This window comes from Hydractinia symbiolongicarpus, chromosome 14 (assembly GCF_029227915.1).
Source record: "Hydractinia symbiolongicarpus strain clone_291-10 chromosome 14, HSymV2.1, whole genome shotgun sequence".
Classification (NCBI taxonomy): Eukaryota; Metazoa; Cnidaria; class Hydrozoa; order Anthoathecata; family Hydractiniidae; genus Hydractinia; species Hydractinia symbiolongicarpus.
Genome location: NC_079888.1, coordinates 13,255,098 through 13,281,311, shown reverse-complemented (window position 1 = coordinate 13,281,311; position 26,214 = coordinate 13,255,098). Strand labels below are relative to the sequence as shown.

The 26,214-nt window shown below is 35.6% G+C and overlaps 2 protein-coding genes across 3 annotated transcripts in view; one reads left to right on the top strand and one right to left on the bottom strand.

Annotated features, from left to right (window-relative positions):
- The window catches only part of LOC130625856 (leucine-rich repeats and immunoglobulin-like domains protein 3), a 56,432-nt gene extending 41,705 nt beyond the window's left edge, over positions 1-14,727 (bottom strand). Inside the window, exon 1 of one of the 2 annotated variants that reach the window (XM_057440970.1) lies at positions 14,165-14,727. In XM_057440970.1, the coding sequence (XP_057296953.1) occupies positions 14,165-14,370 (206 nt within the window). In that variant the 5' untranslated portion in view covers positions 14,371-14,727. The remainder of the gene's footprint in view (positions 1-14,164) is intronic. The other variant, XM_057440969.1, reaches the window with a different exon arrangement.
- An 8,587-nt stretch (positions 14,728-23,314) lies between these two features.
- Positions 23,315-25,998, top strand: LOC130625189 (uncharacterized). The gene is made up of 3 exons (XM_057440253.1): positions 23,315-23,892; positions 24,054-25,074; positions 25,192-25,998. Exons 1-3 carry the CDS (start codon positions 23,315-23,317, stop codon positions 25,996-25,998), a joined length of 2,406 nt encoding a protein of 801 aa, XP_057296236.1.
- The last annotated feature ends 216 nt before the right edge of the window (positions 25,999-26,214 follow it).

Sequence of the window (26,214 nt, the reverse complement as noted above, 5' to 3'; positions counted from 1 at the left end):
ATTTAGAGGAACATGTCCCTGTCTTGAAGTGAGTGAAATTCATAATGGACACTACAAAACATTTGTAGATTTGCTGGCACAAAATTATCGGTGCATAACCAAGGAGATATTTAATCCAACACAACATGGATTGTGCAATCATCATGATTGTTCAATGCTTTTTTTCTGCAGCTGATAAGACATATGTCATATGTGTCTTATGAAATCATCATCATCATTCTCGGCTTAACGTCCGTTTTCCATGCTAGCATGGGTTGGACGGGGTATATTAATGAACCTCTTCCAATCTGATCTAGACTGTGTTAGATCTAAACTCAACTTCCTCTCTATCAAGTCTGTCCTTATAACCTCCTGCCAAGTCTTTCTCGGTCTGCCTCTGGGCTTTGCCCCAGGAACTATCAAGTCTCTACACTTTCTTACCCAATTATCCTCCTCCATTCCTTCCAAGTGCCCCAGCCAATTCAATCTTCTTATCTGGATAACATCTTTAATTCTACAGAGACTTAGCCTGCTTCTTAGCTTATCTGAACTCTTTCTGTCTCTCAGACTGGCATTACACATCCACCTAACCATTCTCATATCATTCCTTTCTAAACGGTCAAGATCTTCCTGCTTCACTGCCCATGTCTCACTACCGTACAACATAACACTTCTTACACAGGCCTCATACAACCTACCTTTTACCTCAATTGACAGGACTCTGCTAGTCAATAAAGGAAGTAACTCTCTAAACTTTTTCCAAGCAGAACCTATCCTGCAATTAACACTTCTTCCAACACTCCCTTCACTGCCCAACATATCACCTAAGTAACAGAAGTTCTTAACTATCTCCAACGAGCCACTGTTGTACATCATTAAAGCTGGAAATACTTCATTCTCTATAATCTCACCTTTGCAACGCTTGCATACAAACTGTATGCCAGCTCTTAACCTTCCACTAATACTACTGCACTTCTTATGTACCCAATGCTTGCAAGTCTGACAAAAAATTGAGTTACTACCAACCCCTTTCCTGCAAACTCCACAAGGCCACTTTCCAACTACAAGGTCACACTTGGCTGCAATGCTACTTATCATGACTTTAGACTTTGCTGTGTTTACCTTCAGCCCTTTCTCTTCTAGTCCTTTCTTCCACTTCTCAAACTTTTCAACTAATTCTTCCATCGACTCTGCTATGAGAACCAAATCATCTGCATACAATAACTCCCATGGGCAACCTGTTCTGAACTCCATCGACAGCGCTTCTAAGACTAGAACAAACAACAAAGGACTAAGTACAGAACCCTGATGTACACCAACATTTACACTAAATTCATCACTAAGTGAATCGGTAATCCTGACACGACTTCTAGCATTGCTGTACATAGACTGAACCATCGTAACTAGCCACTCATCCACACCTAATTTTCTCATAGCCCACCAAATAACTTTACGTGGCACTCTATCAAAAGCTTTCTCTAAATCTACAAAGGCAAAATAGAGATTCTTTCTCTTTCCTAAATACTTTTCCTGAAGCTGTCTGAGTAAAAATATTGCATCTGTAGTGCCACGCCCTGGAAGAAAACCAAATTGCATCTTATCTATATCAATTCTTTCTCTAAGTAACTTATCAATCACTCTTTCAATAACTTTCATTACTTGATCAATCAACTTCAAACCTCTATAGTTACCCCTTTCTAATGCATCACCCTTGCCCTTGAAACAATTCACTATTACACTCGACTGCCACTCACTCGGAATAGCACCATCCTTTATAATCTGGTTAGCAAGACTTGTAATAAGCTCAACTCCAATATATCCAGATGCTTTTACCATCTCTGCAACAATACCTGATACTCCTGCAGCCTTGCCAATCTTCATTTTCCTAATAGCCTCCACTACCCATTCTGTCTTGATCTGCATGGCTGGCCTTTCTACGACATCATCATCAGACAAATTATCCTCGTCCCAATCAAACTCAGTGTTAAGCAACCTCTGATAATGATTCTTCCAAGCTACCCTTTTCTCCTCCTCTGTGCTAGCCAAAACACCTTCATCATTACGTATACACTTCTCACCTACAATATCTTGATTAGTCTTCTTCATTTGCTTTGCTATCTTGAATACCTCATTGCGCTGGTCTTCCCTTCTTAACACATCTGCAAATCTGTTTCTCTCTGCTTCTGATTTTGCCTTATACACTGCTGTACGAGCCCGACGCTTAGCTTCTAAGTAAATATTTTTACTACCACCTGACTTCCACTCTTTCCAAAGTTTCCTCTTTTCCTTTATACACTGGTCAACCTCATTATTCCACCACCAGGTCTGTCTATGTCTAGCTGGTCCTTTCGTCCACCCACAGGTATCATCAGAAGCTTCTAGAAGACAATTCTTCAAAGTAGTCCAAGTACTTTCAACATTGTCACTATCACATTGACTATTGTAGGCTAACTGCTGAACTTTTGCACTAAATTGTCTTGCTACAATCTCTTCCTTCAGCTTCCAGACTTTTCGACGAGGCCTGTACTTTCCTTGGCTTCTCTGACACTCTTCAAGATAATATCACAAACCAGCAACCTATGCTGGGAAAAACACTCTTCCCCCGATATAACTTTCACGTCCTTCACCACTTTCTTGTCTGACTTTCTAACCAAAAAGTAATCTATCTGTGTCTTACAACCACCTGACTCATATGTTATCAGCCTACTCTGTCTCTTACTGAATGATGTGTTGCAAACCACCATGTCCGTTGCCATTCCAAACTCAAGCAATCTCTCCCCTTCCTTATTTCTGCTCCCAAATCCATAGCCTCCATGCACACCTCTATAACCTTCAGATGACTTCCCAACATGACCATTAAAGTCGCCGCACACCATGACAAGTTCAGTGTCTCCAAACTTTGATGTGACTGCTATTAACTCATCATAAAACTTATCTTTATCTTCCTCACTGAGTCCACACTGTGGAGCATAAACTGACAGAAAAGTGACAATCCTATTACCTATCAAAAACTTTATCACTATAATACGACTATTAACACGCATAACATCTATTACTTTTTCTACCCACTTCTCTGCAACGAATATGCCAACTCCTCCATATCCATCACTATTACCAATCCAAAAAAGCTTATACCTTGCCCTCCTACCTTCCACAAATCTCACTGAAGCTCCTCTCCACCTAACTTAACTGTGTCTTATGAAACATTAGGGTTTTTAGTTTATGCAGTAAATTTTCAAATATATATTTTTATAAAGACATTTTTAGTAAATTTTAACTAAATTTTACATAATTGAAAAATATTACAGAAAATATATAGTTCATGTTTTCGATTTTACCCCTATTCCTTTTTCCTAGCGTTCCATAAAAAAGATAATTTGTAAACAAGGCTGACCAAATGTGTGATTTTAAATTGCATATTACATAATTTAAGAAGTTGTACATCTTTTTATAAGAATCGGTTTTTAGAAAATTTACTGGATTACCCACTTTATTTTGACATAATATATTTTATAATAGAGGCTGAAAAAGGGTTAAACATTACTTTAAAATCGTTTCAAATACGTATCACATGCTATGCTAATTAAAAAATGAAAGATATGAAACGATTTTTTTTAAAACGATTTCAGAGGCGATCCCTAAGGTCTTGGGGTTTTTAATTTTCACTTAGTATCACAGTATTGTCAATGAAAAAAAAATTGTTTCTATGGTTCTTGTTTAATCAAAGCTTCCTGACCAGCATGACAAGCATATTTTTCCTTGTATTTTTGCTTTACACATGCTGTTAATTAATATTAATTTTTAATTAATTGTTGAGATAGAAAAAAAATTGTCTTGCTAAAAACAAGCATTCAGATAAATTTGTTCTCTTGTTTTGATTTATAAAAATAACAAGCTGTCAAGGTAAAAGATAAAAATAAATACTTGCATGCTAAAAACTTGTTTTTAAATGGTATGATGCAGCAAGATTTTTTCAATATGTTACAATAAATAATCTGTCTTGTTCCTCATTTGTGTTATAACTAATTTAACAAAAATATTCTCACTATGTTGCTGCAACTCAGGCAGTTTATTTTTGTTATAAATGGCATAAAATTTTTTAATTTATGCACAAGTACTGTTGGATTTTAGACATGCAACTAAGGCCTGAAAACCACACACCCAAATTAGTTTTAGGCGTGTGGAGATGTGTGAGTGCGATCGCACGCGCTAAAATTTATTTACACAACTTTTCAAGCTCTTTCATGAAATCAACTTGTTTATTCGTGGAAGATAAGCTTAAAAAAAGCTATCAAAACAACGATGAAATTGCAAAAAGCTATTAGGAGCTATATTAATTGCCTGAGACTTTGCCCATATACATTAATTTATAACAAAGCAATACTTTTCCTATGGTTTTAAAACTTGTCACGACAAAAAAGAAAAGAATAGCAAAATTCTTTAGTTTATAAAATTATTTTCCAGCCAATTAGAAATAAAAGCAAAAGTTTTATAAAATAAAAAAATGGTTTTTGGATGTTTGTTGTGGATAAAGAATTCAATTATTAATAGTTTTGTTCTGATCTATAGTATCTCTAAAAAAACAAAAACACTTTATTAAGCTTTACTTTTTCTTATCACATGCTCACGCTAATGGCGAATTTGCTTACATAAGCAAGTTATGATTTTCGAGACAAGAAATATGCCAAGCAAGTGTGGGAGAAAACACTAATATTTTCTGCTTTTAAAAAAATTTGCAATTTTGTAACATTGCTTTACGAAATATATATTATTAGATTTTTAATGTTAATGTTTTAGAAAAAAAAGATCAGAGAAGAGATTACGTATAATACTAATTAGTGAGAAACACATTGCTTTTCTGCAGCCAATATAAGTTTACTGAAAGTAACGATCACACTCACACATGGTACTTGCAAGGAATGTAAGGGATGATTACAATCTCTTTAAAATGGCAAAGAATGCAATATTATATATATTAACGAACTATGCAAAATAATTATTAAATTCTGTAATAGTTTAACATTATCTACCATATGAGAAAAAAAATTTTTAAGCTAAAAGGTTCCCTCTAAAGAAGATAGTATATATAGATAATATAATTGAGTTTGCAAGACACAGTTTTTGTGTTAATATAACAGATTTTTGATAATTGTATTTTAATTGCTTCTGAGACAAAAGTTTCTTGGTATTTCTGAGAATTTCTTACTATGATGGTCTTAAGTTTCTAAATACCTTGAAAATTGATTCTAATCTGTTTAGTTTTTTAAGAATTTAAGTTAAAATTAACAATTTATCAAATGCATTTCAATTCATATATAAAGGAACTTAAAGACTATCTACTGAGAAAATCAGTTAAAAACTTATGCAATAACCAAACGATTAACCATATACTTTTTTTTTTCTACGCATAAATTGAGCCAATATATAACAATAATCTTATTTATTACCCCACTATTGAGTATTTTCGAATGTTTACATTTATTCGAACGTTCTCGGAAAATTTGATTGGTTTCTTTTTTCATGTGACCAGTCTATATGACACTGTACTAACCGACATCAAAACAAAAACAAAAAAAGAAAGTTAATTTAAAGTGATATAAAAATGTCAATTACTCCTTGTTTTCGTCTGGTAGACGATAGTTTATTTGACGATTTAAATGAAATAGACGAATTCATAGCAGGACAACAGTCAAAAGCTACAAAATATTGTAATACGTTTGCAGCAAACAGCTTTTGTCTTTTGTATTGTTGAAGCCTTCAAGAATATAGACGACCTCATCTCACAACACCAGAAGAACTGAACAACAAACTGTGCAAACTATTTATTAATGTCAAACAAAAGAACGGAAAAGAATATGAACATGACTCCCTTACATCACTACAACGTGGCTTACAAAGACATCTAGACAGTATGAAAGTTCCTTTTAACATCCTCTTTGATTTTGAAAAGTCTAGAAAGGTGTTAGCAGCAAAACGAAAACAGTTGACAAAACTTGGGTACAGAAATAAACCAAATGCTAAAGGGGGAATTGGAGGAACATGAAATTGAAAAATTACACAAGACTGGCTTTTTTGGACTTTGCACTCACACTGCAAAGAACAATGTGGTGGGTTATCTTATTACATTTTGGGTTTCGTGCAAGAGATGAGGCCAGAAAATTGCTTTGGGGAGACATTGTGTTGGAAAATGATCCAGAAAAAGGGGAATGTTTAGTTTTGGTAAAGGAAAGAGGTACGTAAACCAGAAAAGGAAATGAAAAGGAAAAAAAAGATTTTTCTATCCCACCGCATATGCCACCGTAACAGAAAAATGCCTAGTCTCCCTTTACAAAGAGTTCAAAAAACATGGACCGGAGAAAATGCTGATGGAAAACCCGCCTTTTTTTCTTACATTGAGGCAAAAAATTGACTACACAAGAGAAGACAGTTGGTATTTGAAAACTCCCCTCAGGAAAAATAAAATTGGACAACTTTTAAGTTGCAAAAAACACAGGCTTACAGGCAGAAAAGTGGAAAATCATTCGGTAAGAAAAACATCGATTGGAAAGCTTTTGGATGCAAATGTCCCCAAGTTTATGTAGCCCAACACAGTGGTCACAAAAGTATTGATTCGTTACGAAATTACATATTAGCTAGTACCACTCACTGTTACAAAATGTCAAACATCTTGAGCTCAAATAATAATAACCAACTTGACATACATAACCAATCGACAGCTCTTAATACTTCCAGTTCCACGCAGTCTTTAACCCTCTATTCATTTTTTTCCAGAGAAATTTTAATACGAACACTCCATCAGCGAAACGATAAAGAATTGAATTTTAAAACTGTTTTGAAATATTCTATTTTTAAAAGTTGTATTGTATATTGTTTATTTTTTAACGAATTGTGGATCGAATGTTTGTGTACGTTCGAAATATAAAGAAAGTTACCTGTTTTCCACCTAAGGGACCGTCTCAAAATGTCCGTACGTAGTTCGTATAATTCGTATAAAAAATTTTGTATCGATTTATTAAATCTTTCGTATCATTTTATTTTTATACGAACTTTTTCGTATCATCAAAATTACAAGTTCGTATAAAGTTTGCATCATTTTTAAAGAAGTTCGTATAAAAATTTGCTTATACGAAGTTCGTTTATTATAATTGGACTATTATCTATAGTTTTATATTGAAATTTTTTCAACAAATACAAAGTTCATTTCGTTATACGAACTTATCTAAGGTCTTTAGGGATCGTCGTTTGTAGAAATTGTAGAAAGCAAAAACATCTCTGTAGATCGTTTAAAAATCATGAAAACAGGATCATAGAAAGCGAAAAGGTCGCTGTGGAAAGTGTAAAATTCATGAAAACGGGATCGTATAAAACCAAAAGATCGCCGTAGATCGATTAAAAATCATGAAAACGAGATCGTAAAAAGCGAAAAGATCGCCGTAGATCATTTAAAAATCATGAAAACGGCACCATAAAAGCTAAGAAATTGTGGTTGATTGTTTAAAAATCATGAAAACAGGATCGTAGAAAACGGAAAGATCATCGTAGATTATGCGCAATTACGCTGGTACTTTTGAAGTTTGTTTCAAGATCATATAGCAATTTACTTTGTTCAAAGTTCGTATCATTTCATTTTTTACGATAAAAAAACTTTGTTTAAGTTCGTATCATATATTAAAAAAGTTTGTATAAATTTTGTTTACATTGTTCATTTTAAACGAAGCACTTTGTATGACATTCGTCTCACGAAACGAAGTACTTCGTAGCGTTCGTATAATTATACGAAAAAAACATACGAACATTTTGATACGATCCCTAAGCCTTGTTTTTATTAAAGACCCCTGGACTCTAAAACCTTTTTTTTTATTAATAGTTATGAAATAATCAGTGGGGTAATAAACCTCTGTCGCTGGCATGGACCCCACTGCGTTCGGTCCATGACGGAATGATCTCAGCCTATAATTTCCCGTATAGACCAGCTAAACGGTTAATAAGCCATTACTCAGTCCTCGAAATAGCGGTCGGACATCGGACATTGTCCAACCCAGACGCAAATACGTCAGACGAAAATCAGTTCTGGCCTGTCATTTTGTCCGGCACGTTTCTCTAGCTACATCTCCCCTATTATAACTTCAAAAATTAAAAATTAAAACATGCAAAAATAACGAGATAAATCAAATATAATCTTGTATCTTTAATCAATTGTCGTTCCACATCTCTTCCGTTTTGTTTTCATCTGCCACGTGCCATCATGGAAGTTACTTAATCACGATCACACATACCACCAATAATAAATGTCTTAGGCGCTGTTAAAAAAACAAAGTAAGGCTGTGCATTTTAATAAGCCAATTAAATCACAAAAAATGCCGTCGCTAAAGAAAACTTAAAAAATATAAAATAAAATAAGTTTTTAAGTTTGTATTATTATTATTATTATTATTATTATTAAGTTCAGCTACATTTTAACAAAATTTATACAGAAAAAAAATTATACCGCACGTGGGTTTCGTTTTTAAAATTGGTTGAATAAAAATGACACTTGCAGCATAAAAAAATCAATTACATGAGACCTGCTATGGTTTCCAATTGTTTTGTCAAATGAAGAAATTATTTACAACAAGACATACGATATACGCAAACAACCTCGCGAATAAAGTTTACAAAAAGCTGTCTATCAAATTGGGATTTTTGTTACGAAGTTAGACACAACATATTTTACTATTTAGATACGCAATAATATTTGTTACACACTTATTTTTCAAAATTGATTTGTGAGACCTTCCTGAACGGAAAATTCCTCGAACTTTTAATTTTCGATGGGTCCGTCTTGGGTGAACCGACTGACAGGAAAGAAAGACCACAAACCCACAAACCCAAAAATTTGCGAAATTCATTAATTCAGTTAATTCTGCCTACATTCACTTTTAAAAAGTTTGGTGGAAACACCTTTATTTACTAGTTAGTTAAACAAGTGTTTTGAACTCTTGTCTTATCTTTTTAAAAAAGAAAAAAGAAAAAAAAAGTAAAAATAGTTACCAAGATGAGATTCGAACACACAACGACTCCCGTGTCGGTGCTCAGAGAGGCAAAAATTTCCATTCTTGTAGGACACATTTGCGTTTTTAATACAAGCTCACGAGCTTGTAATTAAATCAGTGATATAATAATGTCTGTTTCGCCTGTAAGTGCAGTTTTGCAAACTTGCTTCATCCGTTCTCCGTCAGCGTTTACCACCGCATTAGTTAAGAACCACATGGCTGGATTTCATGTGTAAGACCTGGTTACCAACGACGAAGGGGTCAGGCAATAGAGATCCATGTCTACGTAGTTCATTTAACTAAGTCAGGAGTCGGTGAATTAGCTAGGATGGTCAGGTTGGCTATGAATAGGCTTGCTTATGGATTAAAAGGACTATTCAATAATTCTGAGATCTAAAAATGTCTGATAAAAACGGAAATCTATCGGACGTTTTACCCGCCGAAAGTTCGAAACGAGCTACGGACATGTCCGACCAAGCTGGAGATGTGGCGCACATTTTGTCTGACAAGTCTCCAAAATCTATTTCGAGGACTGTTAATAATAATAAGTGTATGTGACGGTCATAGCAGATGTGTTCATTTTCTTTTGAAGTCGCCGAAATTTCTTTTGAAGTCGCCAAAAAATGTATGTCTGAAATGCTAAATTTTATGACGTGACGCTGCGACGTTTAATAACACTACTTTAACGTCAATATCCTTTATTAAATTAATAAAGCCATTACAGTGCACTTAAAACTTTGAGGCGAAATAACTTGGAAACGAAGTGGTTACGTCAATAATTTTTCACCGCAGGGGTAACTAGGGACAACCGAATCTTTTTCGGAATGGACGGGCTGATCACGTCATTAAAAAACCTTCAAACCCTAATATCTCTGCAACCGTTTATCAAAAGTACACGATCTTATACATTTTTTTCATCAGCGTTTTAAGATTTATACGATGAAAGCAACAGGTATACAAATTTCTAAAATAAAATTTTTGTTTTGACGTTTTGACAGCCATTGCTGACGTCAGCAAAATTTTTAAACCCTTCCCTTATCTCATTAACCGTTCATCAAATGCACATGAACATATACATTTTCTTGATCAGCAGTTTAAGTTCTACACAATAGAGGCAATGTATAAAAACAAGGTTCAAATTATTTTTTTTTGCGGATGGGTTGCTGACGTGACCAAAATTCAAATGACCCTTCTTTTTCAATTTAATCCGGTCTCAGTGGATTTTTGCATGGGCTTTGTCGACTTCTATATAATAATACGGCGACTGTGTCTGTCTGTGACAGGCAAAGTGGATGTTGCTAATTAAATTCCGCCAGCGAAGGCGGAATCTTTAAAATTGCCAGAGGAGATAGAGAGATAGAGACAGCGCAGCTAGGCTGGACGCCCGAAACTTATCCAGGCTAAAGATTTTTTTCTGAGAACAAGGCTAAAATGAGTTTTAAGCCAATAAGAATCCTAACAGTGCAACAGATTGTTTTATTATTCAATAAACAATACTTTATTTTATAGTTTATATGCTATCAAAAGTTAAAGCTCCTGCAGTGTAGAATAATGAAGATCGTCTTATAATGTGCCATCTTTGATGTTAAGTCATTTCTTTCTGTACAATTTTTCAAGCACAAGCTATATTCAGCAGAACTAATTAATTATTCATGAATTTTATTTTTTATTTGAGTTGTATTTTAACATTGCAGGTTAGTTAAGGCCAGGATACACTTTTATAATATTATTAAATATATTCTATAATACAGTTATAATTTTTCTACAATATACTTATAATTTGTTAAAATATTGTTATAATTTCATTTAATTTCATTACATTGTTGACACAACAACGCTAGCAGATAAAAGATCTATTGTCACACAAACAAAAGGCATTCAAAACCAGATCACCAACAATATTATTAAAATCAAACTCGTTTGATTTTATTCAAATATTATAGCCATCCAGCAAATTATGAGGTTATGACGCACATGTCAGGTGCTGAAATTATATATATTATAGCTATATTATAAGAAATTATAAGAAATTAAAACCATATTTTAAACATACTTTAAGAAATTATATTGATAATATATAAGTTATATTTCAGTGAAGTGTATCAGGCCCTTATTTGAGAATACTGAATGATTTGTTTACCCCATAATTCTCCGTTTTCAAGATCAACTTCAAATTTTAAAATCTTTAAGGCTAATGGCAGAAATCTTCAAGCCCCTGGGCTTCTTGTTTTCCTTTGATATTGCCGAAAAGTGCATGTCTAATATGTTAAAATTTTCTGACGTTACGGCGCGATGTTAATAACACTACTTTAACGTCTAATCTATATTAAATTAATGAAGCCATTACAGTGAACCTAAAATTTTGAGGCCAAATAACTTGGAAACGAGGTGGTGACGTCAATGTTTTTTCACCATGTGGGTAACTGGGAACCACCAAGGACTAATTTGGGTAATTTTTCCAAAACTGGGTGCCCAAATTTGTTTTGCAATGGACGGGTTGATGACGTCATCAAAAAACCTTTAAACCTAAATATTTTTGCAACCGTTTGTCAAAGATACATGATCTTATACATTTTCTTGATTAGCGTTCCAAGATCTATACGATGAAGGCAACGGGTGTACAAATTTCTAAAAAAACTTTTTTTGTAATTTTGGTAGGGACTTTGCTGACCGCAGCAAAATTTTTAAACCCTTATACCTTTTTAAGCATTTACCAAAAGCACAAGATTCTATGCATTTTTTCGATAGACGTCCCAATTATTATAGGCAACGAATGAACTAATTTTTACCAAATGATTTTTGCATCTCTACTGCTGACGTCAGCAAATAACCTAAAACAACCTATTTCTTCCATTATACTTCTGTCTAAGTGGATTTTTCCACGGGCTTTATCGACTAGTAACAAACACTTTGTTTTTCTCTCTGCATATCAAAGGAAAACTTATAAAAAATATGAATTTCTAAAAAGCCTAGGCTCACCTAGCCAAACCAAAAGAGCCTTAGAACTTAGTGATTATTGGAGAATTTATTTGTAGAAAAGCAGCACAATTGTTTCATTGACATGGGATGCATATAAACACAAAAATAAGAAATAGGACAAAACATTCAAAGCAAAACAAAACTTCTTATAATGATACCATATACATAGCAAAATTGTTTTAAACAATAACTATTAGTCATGCTGAAAATAGCATGACATTCCTGTCCTTATTGATTAACACAACATGTCATTATAATACTACGGCAACATGTTGAGATTTTACTTAAATATCAAATTGTTTCCTGCATGTTTTAAACACACAAGTGTATTAAAAACTCACAAAAAGACACATAAAATAAAGTGATAACAATATGTAAGAAATATCTATTTTAAGCCTGATCTATGTCTTTTAATGAAAGAATCTCTAAATGTCCAGACTTTTGGTTATAACAAAATGTTAAAAATATCATACATTTGTCAACATTTTTTATGTTTAAGAGAAAGTGTTTCAAGTATATACAGATTAAACAAAAATCAAAGCACATTTATTTAGCCTTTTCACTTTTATTAAGGGCTGCAATCTAGATTTTAGGATATCAACAAAAACAGGTGACTTTATCACTTTATAAACAATCAAGATAAATAAATAACAATTTTAATATATATATATTATATATATAATAAGTATATATAAGTTTTTCTGACACTAAACTTAATTGTTTCCCACACAGATTCCTAAATCGCATTAATACATAAAATGAGCTTGAAATCTTAAAAAATATTGTTTCTGCATGAACTTTAAAAATTAACAATGCACACATAAATGCATGATTCATTGATAATAGGTACCAACACAGGTTAAACACACGAATAAGCCTATGCCTGTACATATGCATATAGATAAAAGTTTAGTTATATTATATATAGACTAGTCGATAAAGCCCATGGAGAAATCCACCAAGGCAAAAAATCAATAAGTTGCTTTAGATGTTTTGCTGACGTAGCGCAGATAAGAAAATTCGCGAAATTTGTTTATTCTTTGTCTGTAATGTGCACAGGTTGAAACGCTGATCAAAATAATGTACAGGATCATATGTTCTCGACGAACGCCTAAGGAGATGTCAGGGATTAAAAGTTTTGCTAACATTAGCAATGACCCGTCAAAACCCAAAATATTTTTTAGAGAAATTTTTGTACCTGTTGCCTTCATCGTATAGATCTTGAAACACTGATTAAGAAAATGTATAGGATAATGTACTTTGGATAAACGGTTGCAGAGATATTGGGGTTTGAAGGCTTTTTGTTGTCGTCATTAACCCGTCCATTCGGAAACGGATTCGGGGAAATTACCCAAATTGGTCCTAGGTGGTCCCTAGTTACCCACGCGGTGAAAAATCATCGACGTCACCACCTCGTTTCTAAGTTATTTGGCCTCAATGTTTTAAGTGCATTGTAATGGCTTCATTAATTTAATATAGGATATTGACGTTAAAGTAGTGTTATTGACGTCGCACCGTAACGTCATAAAATTTAACATTTGAGACATACTCTTTTCAGCGACTTCAAAGAAAAATAAGCATATCAACTTTGCCTGTTACAGACACATAGAACTGGCGTATTATTATATAGAATGACTTGCCAATGTTTAAAAAGTTTGCGCTTTTTTTGCACATGCGCAAGCATTTCTGTGGCAGAAAATATAAACAACAGACCACAGTAATCAAAGAAATCCATCCAAAAAAGAAATATATATTCGCTCAAAATTAGTGAAATTTTTTAAGAAGAATTAGAAGAATATAGTTAAAATTTAATTCCAGTTCCTCTTGAATCTAATGCTGCCCAAAAGTCTTTAATCTTCATTAATAACCATTTTACCCTGTGTGAGTCCTGCTTTTTTACCTACACAAAAGTGCGCACATGCCCATTGTTCTCAAAATGAAATCAAAACAACTACATCACGAGGAAAGTGGTCTATATATAGCTACATTACATAGCTAAATAACATTGTAAGAAATTACATTTTTATTTTATTTTTATTTTTACACACACACTTTTGCATATACTGAGCCATTATGAGATCATGTTTATGTTTTTAAAGGCCTACTCTAATACTCAACCGTTTGCAAAAACATAATATTTAAGAGGGATTATTATTATGTATCATTGAACTTACAGATGTTTTGTTTGCTTTGGTAAGTATGAAGGAAGTTCTTGCAAGTTTTTGCCAGAACAATCCACATTATCATCTTGACAAACACAAATAGAAGGACATCCACGTACCAAAGAAGCCATATGAAGAAAGGTAATGAAATGAAGCAGCGCACAAAAAGTTTGGAACATCATCAAGTTTTGTTTCAGCAAAGAATAACAACACAACATTCTGTTTGTTCTTTATAACATAATCTATATAGTTTCTGCTATACAAATGTTCGTGGTTTCATACTTTTATTCTGCCACAACAACGTAGCTAGCTAGCTAATGGCAAAAGAGAGGATCATATCATGTCGTGCAAAACTTGTTTCGACCTGTTTTGATTAGAATAACAACCAAAAGCTGACTTTGTGTATTGTAAAAATATCATGTAGATGTATATAATATAAAGGCTGTCGTTGGCAAAACGTTTTTATTGAATGAACTAAATTCTTTATCTATTTTCATTTGACATATATTTTCACCTTACTGTGAGTGTTTTTTGTATTTTTTACTTCCATTTTTTGAGATTGAGTTTTAAAATAAACCAGTGGGACTAACAAACGAATCAACAAAGTTTTTCAAAAATATGCTAGGCTTAAAATTTAGTTTGAATGGCCAGGGTGGATTTATATTAATTTAGCACGGTAACTATATGCGGGCTCTTTCGTTCATTAATTCTTTTGAGAAATGTGAACAGCACAAAAACTTAAAAAGACACAGGCCATGGGGGTGGTTTCTACATGTACCTGTACCTGGTACCCGGCCCTTGTTACAAGCTCGTGAGCTTGTATTAAGGATACGGTAACCCCCTGGGACACATACTCAGTATATTTAAAATATCCCCTCTGTTCGCTATATTAACCCTTGGCAAATATATATATTCTAAAAGCCAAATAAATTATCTCTAGAATGATGATAAAATATTTTCATAAAAAAAATCCAAAAAGTAGAAAAAAAGTTATATACAAAAATTCACCCTTCCAGTTCATTTTGTCGAACATTCCCCTCAGTAAAGTTTTTGTTCGTTGAAAAAAATATCATTGCGAAGCTCTTATACAGCTCTAAAAAAGTGGTTCCAAAAATATAGCATACTAGTCGTTAGCCCGTGGAAAATTCACGGGTTCGCTCGTCCTTTTTATACCGCATTGCGAGCTTCTCGCTATTGCGCAGCTAAGCTACCATTTTTTTTTTATCATAATATTTTTTTTATTTTCAATTTTACAACAATAACTACAACATTATATGATTACAAGGGACTAATTTACTACATAACACAACATATTCCTAGCTAACGATTTAACAGTTCAACTTTGAAATTTCATGATCAACCACAATATCATTTCCTACATCGAACTTTTTATATAAACTTCTTGAACCTCTTAAACATATTAAACCAGATCTCAACAGAGCAAAACAAAGTTTTGTGCGTATATATGTGTCTGCAGTTGAAATGGGTATGTTCTTCTTATCCGCTATCATTTCCGAAAGCCGACTGTAAAAAGTGATGCGTTCGCGACCCATGCTTCCGTGAATTGAGAATATAAGCGGCGTGAAACTGCCATTATTAACATTCAAAATTCTACGATTGTAATTTCTTTTCTTCTCGTTCTCGTTTGAAATGAAAGATTGCTGTAAAGTTTGGTTGTTGTACCTCGAGGCAGTGGGGTCAAAAACCCTTACGTCAAAAAATGCCTGTTGGCCGTTTATCCAAAAATCACGAGCACGAATGTCCGGTCTACAATCATCACCGGTTTTTACACTCTTTAAATCGAAACGTTCTCCAGTCAGCGGTAGCAAATTCGGTTCTAACTGTACGTCATGACAAACATCTTTGAGTAACTTTGATGTGAGGTCACGAATGTCGTTGTGACGTCTCGTAACAAAGCCACCCATCTTACACTTCATGCTGTGTTCAACGTCAAATCGAGCTCCACAAACGCAACTGCTGGGTAAGTTGGGAATGCTCCAATTGTAGCGTAGACGCATAGCATCCCAAAACTCTTGCTTGTTGAGATAAAAACCTTGCTCATTTATTGGCAATACATTGAGCCAATTGGAGACTCCTTTTTGTTGGTTGATGTCGTTTACCTTAACTTGCTTCAGCGTCATGTTATTTCTGCATAGGGCCAGATTCTCTTTCTGGATATCCAATTTTAAAGTTCTAACTTGTGCTTTAGCTGTTTTTGTTTTTCCATCATCGTAGATACCGTCTATGTCTTGCTTTTTGATAGAGTCGACAAGACATTTTGTGATCATTCTCGAATTATTAAATTGTACTTGTGCGTCGTCAGGAAAAATAGTGAGATTCAATCCTCCAAGTCGTGTGGTAAGTGACAGTAAAAGCCTTTCGTTTTCGGAGCATAGATGACCACCAGTTATCGCAGGTATGAATTCGTTTCTGACGACTGTCTCTATCGGTTGAAGTAATTTTTTTATGTCAGGAACGGTCCGGAGAAGAAATGTCAATTTAGCTTTAAAACCAGTTACAAACGCACAATAAGATGATTGAGGTTCTAGTTCAGCAATCTTTGATAGAAGTTTTAGCTGTTCAACTAAACTTGCAACTTTGCTATTAACATATTCAATCTTGTAAGACTGACTACCAATGACTGCACCGAGATGACGTTGACCAGTCGATGTTACCAAAATATTTGAATCTGCAAAGATTTGCTCAGCACTAAGTAGATACTCTTGTTTCACAATTAGATGGGATTTAGTTGCCCTCGGGAAATAGCCGTATTTCGGACCGATGTCAACGATTTTCGACCAAAATTCTTTAATTTCGTAAAGTTTTCCAGCAACAGTAAAATCGTCAGCGTATGCAACCTCTTTAAGGGTGTGGTCATTCGAACGTGTATTGTTGAAAAGTGCTTTCAACAATGGTATGATTCCAATAGCATACGCAGCCATCGACGTCGGATCGCCCTGTGTGGTGCCTTCCCTCGAAAGAATCTCCTTTCCGCCTATCACGAATAAACGTGCAGGCACAGCATAACAGTTGTTAATGAACGTAGCAATCATTGGGTATAACTTCGAAATGTTATGCAGCATTACCTTTCTATTAATTGAGTTAAAGGCATTCTCAGCATCGATTAGAAGAACAGCCTCAGTATCATCGTTGTCGAAAATGTCATGCATCGCATGGACGGCTGCTTCAACACCAGCATTTTGACCAGCACAAACTTGTAACGAGCCTGCTGCTTTAATTACGTCATTTTTAGATATGTTTATCACAATCTTCCCAACTATTCTACGAAGCACCTCACCAACACCAATTGGTCGTAAACCAGGATTTTTGTTTAACGGTATTAAGCTACCATTTTGCGTGACAGACAGACGGACGGACGGACGGACAGACGTATACGGGCAAAATAATATAGATTTTGTGTCACAATAGCTGTTTTATGACAGATTTATCTATTTTTAAGCATGATAGATCAATAACTCGATATTTCCTCACTTTCTGCGCTAAAAAAGCAAAGTTTTGTAGCCAAAGATATAATTGTCGCAACAAACTTGTTTTCGTACCATTTCGACAATATGGAGGGGAGTGTTCGACAAAAATATATACCGTTACGACTGAAAATTTTATTTCGAGTAAAAGCAAATCAAAGACCTTTGCTTTTAACTGCAAGAATCATGGTTAGAACCACTTAAACGTTATGAAAAATTAATAACTCATGAATATTTTATTTAAAATTAAAGGCAAAGTGTTTTCGCAGAACTTTGGGTCTAGTTATTGTTAAACAGACAACAGGATAACATGACATAACAGGATAAAAACGAAAAAAATTTTATACAGATTAAATATATTTAAGGAATTTTAAACTTTGAGCACGCTATTGAAAACACTAAAAGATAAAGAAGATTTTTCTTCATTTTATCCCTCTTAACAAAAAATATTTTTAATTCTTTTTTAAAAAATATCAGAAAATTATGCCAAAGAATCAAAATTAAAAAAAATATTTTTTTAAAAAAAAATGACCCTGACCGTATCCTTAAAACGCAAATGTGTCCTATAAGAATGGAATTTTTTGCCTCTCTGAGCACCAACCCGGGAGTAGTTGTGTGTTCGAAACTCATCTTGGTAACTACTTTTACTTTTTTTTCTTTTTACTAACTCTTAACTATGTCCGAAACAATTAATTGCAACGTCATAGATTTAGAATTCGTACCTAAACTCTCTAAGTACTTGGAAGTCATCTAAATGACGTTTCAGGCCAAAATTGGTATTTGTTTTCGACAAAATTTGGCACAGTTAACAAAAAAAAGTATGCTGAACATAATAGTGACATCAAAATTTTAATTTTTTGTCATCTAAATGCCGTTTAAGCTCATAAACGTTTCAATCGCGCGACTTTCAACCATGAATGATACGCTATATTTTTTGTTAGCAGAAATTGTAGAATTGGGTTGCATTGTGGATGTTTCATAGTTGTGCATTTTCAATAGCGAGATAATTTTTGCAGCGCCTGCATATTGTTTATTTTTTAAAAAGATAAGATTAGTGTTCACAAGCTTTATTTAACTAACTGGTAAAGTAAAGGTGTTTCCACCAAAGTTTTCAAATGTGAATATAGGCAGAATTAAGGTCTCCCCAAATGCCTGAAAAGTAGTCTGCGAAAAATAAAATTTCCACAACAATACGTAAGAGAGAAACGAAGACTCTCCGCCATATATAAACAATTACGAGAACGAAATTCTTTTCGCTACGAAAAGAATTTCGTTCTCGCTTTCTTCTTTCTGTTTACCCCAGACTGACCCAACGAAAATTGAAATTTCGAGGATTTTTCTGTTCAAGAAGATCTCACAAATCCATTTCGAAAAATAACTGAGTAGTCCACAACAAATATTATTGCCTATTTGAATAGCAAAATATGTCGTGTCTAACTTCGTAACAGAAATCACATTTTAATAGAAAGCTTTTTGTAAACTTTAATCGCGAGGTTGTTTACGTATTTCATACGTCTTGTTATGATCTAATGAGCAAGAGTGTCTAGAAAATGTCTCAAATTCAGTTTAGTTGCCGGCTTTCACATACGAAGTAACACCATTTTTTATAATATACTGGGGAGGGGAGCATTTCTAAACAACGTTGTTAGAACGGTTAACAATGAGCCTGAATCGGTAAAAATTCAGCCTTGTTATTGTTCTTGCTTTGTTTGTATTTCATTTATTTCTTATAAAATTGTTCTAATAATAGAAAAAGTGTTTCTTTCCTATTCCTTATTCGGACAGAATGAATAAAAACATCCGTTTTTGGTACTTGTTGGTATTTGGTGAGGAAAAAAGAGAAGCTAAAACCGTAAGGCTTTAGAAACTGAATATCTTGAAGTGTTACTTATCCTTAATATATTTATCTCTGTTGCTGGAGGAAGCCCATCTCCCATGCTTTCCAATTAACCTATCTGAAATGTAATATTGGCGGCTGCTGTTGCCCCGCCCAATCTCAATGAATGCAAACCAAAACTTTTGGTTTCTTCTTTTGTAATCGGTTTTAATAATTCCATGAATGTGTCTCTTAATCGGCTGTAAGATAACTGATATTTTCCTATGGCTTTATATCCTTTTCGAGTTTTCGAAAGTCTGCACATAAGGTACGTATCTGGTTCAAGTTTCGCTGTGAGGATGTACTTATTTAACCAATAAATTGGACAAGAAATAGAATTGGTTTTACTAATATATATAATATTACCTTCTCGATGCTGATCTATTTTAGATCGAATAACGTTTAATTTAATACCTTCGTGGCCTTGCTGGATGTCTTTTACCTTTAGTTCCTTTAACTCTCCAATTCTTAGGAATCATGCGAATCCCAAAACACACATCTCTATAAATCTAAGATGTAATAAATTGTTAGTATACCCGTATAGTTTTACTATTTCGGTAAGTATTTCTGGAGTTAAAAGTTTCTTCTTATTTTTGGTTGAAGATTCCGAAGCTTGTCTGGTAGCGCCTTCTAGACATAATTTAACGAACTTCTGATCAGTTGGACTAGTTATTCCTGCTAAAATATGACCCCAACGAATGCCATAAAATGCTGATGTTAACGTGCTAGGTGGAGACTGTTCTTTTAACAAATCGTTAAGATAAAGACCCACAAAAAACGGATCTGCTTGTATGCTTCAAAATTCGCTAAAAGATTGTGACCACCTGACCCACTTTTCCCAAGCAGGTTTATACTTATTTAGCGTAGACTTAGCGAACGCCGATTGGATCACTTCTGGAAGAGAACTAGCAAGATTGCTTAAACGAGGGTTTCCAATTGATTTTGCTGTCTTTCATATGCCTCGCCGAAAAACGTTACCTAAAGAAATATCACAGGTAAGTTAATAATTAGTCATATATACATTACATTACGAAATGCTTAAATTTATATTTCGTCTAAAAAAGACGTATCGACTCGCACTGGCAAACAGCCTAGCTACCCCAAGAGGGTGTTCTGCCTAAAAAAGACGTATAAGCTTCAGCTGTTGTAACACTGAAACAGCCCGGCTACCCAAAGAGGGTTTCAGTCCAAAGAGGACGTATGAGCTTACATCGGTGGTTGTAACACAAAAACAGCCAACTACCCAAAGAGGGTATTCAGTCCAATGAGGACGTATCATTTTGCTCACTAGCATGTTGTAACACGACAGCCAATTACACAAAGACGATGCTTATTTCAATCTCTTGAACTCCGTTCAAGTTTTTTTAATAGGAAAACAGCCAACTACCTTCAAACGTGGTTTTCGTAGCTTGTTGCTGCGACACAAATTTTGCAGAGTGTTCACTCAAAGGTGTAGAAGTAAAAATGCTATAATTTAATATGCATTGCTTTTTTAGTTTCCAATGAAGTACAAAGTATTTGCAACGACAAAATAGAACTTCGAAAAACTAAAATGCTATTAGTAAAGCTAGAGTTTGAAATTTAACAAATCCAGAGAAAATCGAATTTTCTGTCGTAAGGAAGTAAGGGTCTAATACCAAACAATCCTTTACGAAGTCGTAGAATACTTTACCGTCGGGTGTTAGCAACGGCCAAAAATATGCCGATTTCCACTCATGTACTATTAACACGCCGCTACATTTGCAAATTTTTTATATGCGTTAAAGTCTCACCAACAAGATCGATTGGAGGGCATAGCCAATTAAATTCCGTGTTTCATCGTTCCGTAAAACAGTTAACGCAAGACGTCCCTGGGCAATAAAATTTTGAATTAAACTTTGCCACTTTTTTGTTCAAGTTATCAGCGAACCTGTCAACCGTAAATTTACCAAGAACAGATATCTGTGATGGAACATCCACACGATCCATGCAGTACTGCTACCCAATCGTGCACGGGTTCCTTAAACTCGTTTATACATAGATTATATTAGTTCTGTGTAGCGTTGTGCGTCGTTTGAATAACTGGACTGGTTGCTCTCCTTCTTTTCATCCTGCTGAACGCGCTTGTTACCATGGACACATGAAAGAGAAATATATTAGTTAAATAAATAAAAATAAAAAACGACTGTCTTTGATGCTGTCCCAACAATCCGAGGTCTCATAAGTTTAAAAAAAGCCTTTTTTTAACGCGTCCTCACGGCGCATGCGTGAAGACATCTCCTTCGTAGATGTAAAGCTTCCTCCCGCGGAAACGGATAGAAACTTCATTTCCTTCTTTCCTGCGCAACTAATGAAAATTCGCGTGTAATTTAACTTAGCTATGATTTTTAAAGTTACAAAAATAAATTCATAATTGTCTTTTAGGTCGTTTAAGTGGGGCGCAAATCGGCCAACATGTTGGCCAACATTTTCGACCAACATTTCGGCTAACATGTTGGTACGGTTTGCGTTGGCGTATATTTTTTTTTAAAAAAAGTAGCCAACATTACGAAATGTTTATTCATTTTTTTTTTGACTTCCAATGAAGAAGGATGTCAAAGTCTGAAGCTGCTGCTTGTTTGGCACTCGTCCTCTTGCTTGATGACGACGACAAAAAAAGACGTGATCCTACAAGAAAATGGGTTCGAACAAGAAACATCGAAGGGATGTATACAAACTTAGTACAAGAATTACTGGCTGAAGACACAAAAAGGTACAGGGAAATGATAAGAATGACCTATGAATCGTTTAAAGAGATTCTTGCTTTCATCGACCCATACATAACACCAAAAGAATCAGGTGTAATGGGAGCTCATCAAACAATCTTAGCGGCTCAAAGATTAGTGCTCACCATTCAGTTCCTTGGGACAGGAGAAACTTATAAGTTTTTAAGTTTCCAATTCAGAGTATCTGAAAGAACATTATCTTATATTGCTGATGAGTTTACTAAAGCGATCACAGAGTACATTGGAAAAGAGTATATCAAGATACCTTCAAGTGTAGATGATTGGAACAAGATATCTGAGAAGTTTGCATAAAGATGGAACTTTCCCAATTGCATAGGCGCTATTGATGGAAAGCATATCCTAATAAGACCTCCGCTTGGCACTGGTTCTGAATATTTCAACTTGTACAGTTAACACTGGATTTGTGTTGATTTGGTGTTATATGATATAACACATACATATTATGTATGTTACGTGCATGTTTCATTGTTCTTTTATGGTAATTAACTTGTGTTTTATGTTTGTGTCTCAAGTGTGCTATTTTCATTGATAGAATTTATATATGTAGTTTTTCACGTTTCTTGATTCATTCCCGCTCAAAAAGACAAAGTAACAAGTTTAAATCAATTTTCAAATACAAAAGTTACAAAGTTTTGTTTTATCAAATTTCAAATAATTTACGTCTGTTAATAAAGAAGGGATGGAAATACCATATCAGACATTCTCTGAGAAAACAAAAAACTCTATACAATAAAGAAATGAATACATACACCGTGAAACAATTACGTGATATTGCGAAAACCCGTGGACTAACGGGGTAATACAACCTACGCAAGGCCGAATTGATTTCATTATTGGAGAATGTACCACATTATGCTTGGAGGCCACCTAAGAGGGTTCTAGTTAAACCTATAACGTCCGAGGTCATGGACATTTTTGAGAGACAGGAAATGTCGAAAAATCGTTCGGTCGTGAAAACCAAGATGCGAGGATGGTACAACTGGTTAGTTGATGATGTCCCCAAACCTATAAAGGAGGGGGTCAGGAACGTAGGGTGATGGATCTCTATGACAGGGCAGATAATGTGAGACCTACGCTTCATGATGAGGTAGAAAAAGAGGCCGAGAAAGAATACCTTGAAGATATCCAACTTCTATATGAACAGCCGGGGCAAGACTATACACCTCAGGAACATAAGCATGCTCTCCACAGGACCTTCCGAAGTTTCCGCATTCCAGGTATAGGGGGAGCCGACGTCGACGGGTATATAGCGATGGTTCGACCCAACGTGAAAACTTTGGTTAAGGGGCAGGTGGAAGATATGGCATCGGCAAAGATACAGTTGTCCCTATGGATCATGTGGAAGAAGAGGACGAACCCGGAGGGGGCCAACGATGAGTACATTGAGGTGAAAAAAGTCTCAGTTTTCCAGGGTAACGACGTGGACGATGTGCTGGACAGGATGTTTGCCCAAATCAAAACACACGTAGAACATCCGGCACTACCCCAAAATGGCTTTTCGATTAGTCGAATCCTACACCTTGATATAGACTTCCATAGGTTACGGCTAACAAGGGGTTTCTCATATATAGAGCTACCTAAATGGATAGACTCTAAAAAGCCCGTCATTAACCGGTGAATGAAGACGAGGAGTGTTTCAAGTGGAGTATCATAGCATCATTACATCATGAAGAAATTGGGAGGAACCCGAATGGAATATCTTAGATGAGACCCTACATGGACCTCTACAATTGGGAGGGTATATAGTTCCCCACAAGCATTAAAAGCATATATAGGTTCGAGGAGAATAATAAGGAGATTGCGGTAAACGTCCTATATATAACGGGGAAGAAGATTAACATCCTACGTCGATCGGTGCACAACGGACGTACCAAGGTGTTGACTCTACTGCTTATTACCGATGATAAAAAGACCCACTACACGGCCGTCAATTTTCTATCGCAACCCTTAGGCAATGGGACATCAAAGAACACAAAATCGATGCATTTTTGCCTGAACTGCCTACAAGGCTTCAACACGGTTGAATCGAGGGATAAGCACTACAGATATTGCAAGGACCATGAGGCCGTTAAAATTACGATGCCAACAGAGGCTGAAAAATGGTTATACTATAGGGATAGCCAGCAACAATTCAAGGTACCCCTTTCCATATATGCAGATTTCGAGAGCCTAATCGTCCCGGTAGAGGATGCCAGGGAGATCAAGACTAAAAAGCTGAACAAGCATGTACCATCCGGATGGTGTACCTATAGTATTTTTGCCTATGGGGATGTACCAGATCCACTAGCAGTGTACAGGGGTGAGGACTGTGTGACGAAGTTCGTGAACCACCTGGAGGATGAAGTTAAAAGACTATACAATACCTACCCACAGCAGCCCATGCTGCCTCTAACGGAGGTCCTAAAAAGGGTACACCACGGGGCATCGAATTGCCTAATCTGCATGAAGTCGTTCGACGACTGCGAGAATAGCCGTAATTGTCACTGTACCGGACTGTATAGAGGTGCGGCACACGCGATCTGCAACCTCAGATATAAAATACCTAGCCATATTCCCGTCATCTTCCATAACCTAAGTGGCTACGACGCACACTTGCTCATCAGGAATTTGAGCGAGAAGTACGACACCCAGGACATTGGATGCATAGCAGAGAATACTGAAAAATATATCAGTTTCAACGTGAAAATTAAGGTACCCCTTGTAGGCATGGGATATGGTGATGGCGAGGCGTATAAGACCATAGAGATAAGATTTATCGATAGCTGTCGGCTCATGCCCTCAAGCCCGGACAAATTGGCAAGCAACCTCAACGATGAACAGTGCAAAAATCTCCGCTGGTTTTTCAATAAGGATGATACCTTTAAACTCATGGGCAGAAAGGGTGTCTATCCGTATGAGTATATAGATGGATAGCAACGATTTGAGGAGGTGGAGCTGTCCCCCAAGGAGGCATTCTACAGCAAGCTGAATATAAAGGGTATTAGCGACGATGATTATACCTATGCGCAGAGGGTACGGAATTGTATAACTCCAGAGGGTGATAACGTTACTTTGAGCAACTATCACGATGTGTACCTCGCTAAGTACGTACTGCTATTGGCCGACGTTTTTGAAACGTTTCGGGACGTCTGCTTGACAAACTACAAGCTTGATCCTGCGCACTTTTACAGTGCACCCGGCCTGGCATGGAAGGTGGCACTCATGTATACCAGAATCAGGTTAGAGCTCCTTACAGATCCTGACATGCTATTGATGTTTAAAAAAGGTATCCGTGGAGGTATAACCCAGGCTGTACATCGCTATGCCAAAGCTAACAATAAGTATATGGGAGACCAATACGATCCAGAGGTTGAATCCTCATACCTGCAATACCTCGACGCCAACAACCTCTATGGCCTTGCCATGCGTCAAGACCTGCCAACGGATAGCTTTAAATGGGTGTCAAATACCGAGGTATTCACCGAAAAGCGAATCGAGAAGCTCGTTAGGGACAATAAACATGGGTACATTTTAGAGGTTGATATCGACTATCCCGAGAGGTTGCATGTCAAACATAACCAGTTGCAGTTCCTACCCAAACGCACTATGGTCCACAAGGTCGAGAAATTGGTACCAAATTTGGAAAACAAGCGGAAATATGTGGTACATATCAGAGCCCTTTTAGAGGATTTTTACAGAGATATCGCCAACGGAGGCACGGTTCGATACAAGTGCGTATAGTGCGGAAGACAAAAGGCCTCTCCCAACAGGAAAGAACAAAAAGGTCATAGGCCTCATGAAGGACGAATTAGCTGGGAAAATCATGACCAAATTCATCACCCTAAAGGCAAAACTCTATGCCCACAAGAGCCTTACAAAAGAGGGCGGTGATCGCAAAGCCAAGGGCGTAAAGAGATGCGTAACCAAAATGTCCATCACTTTTGACGATTACCGGCA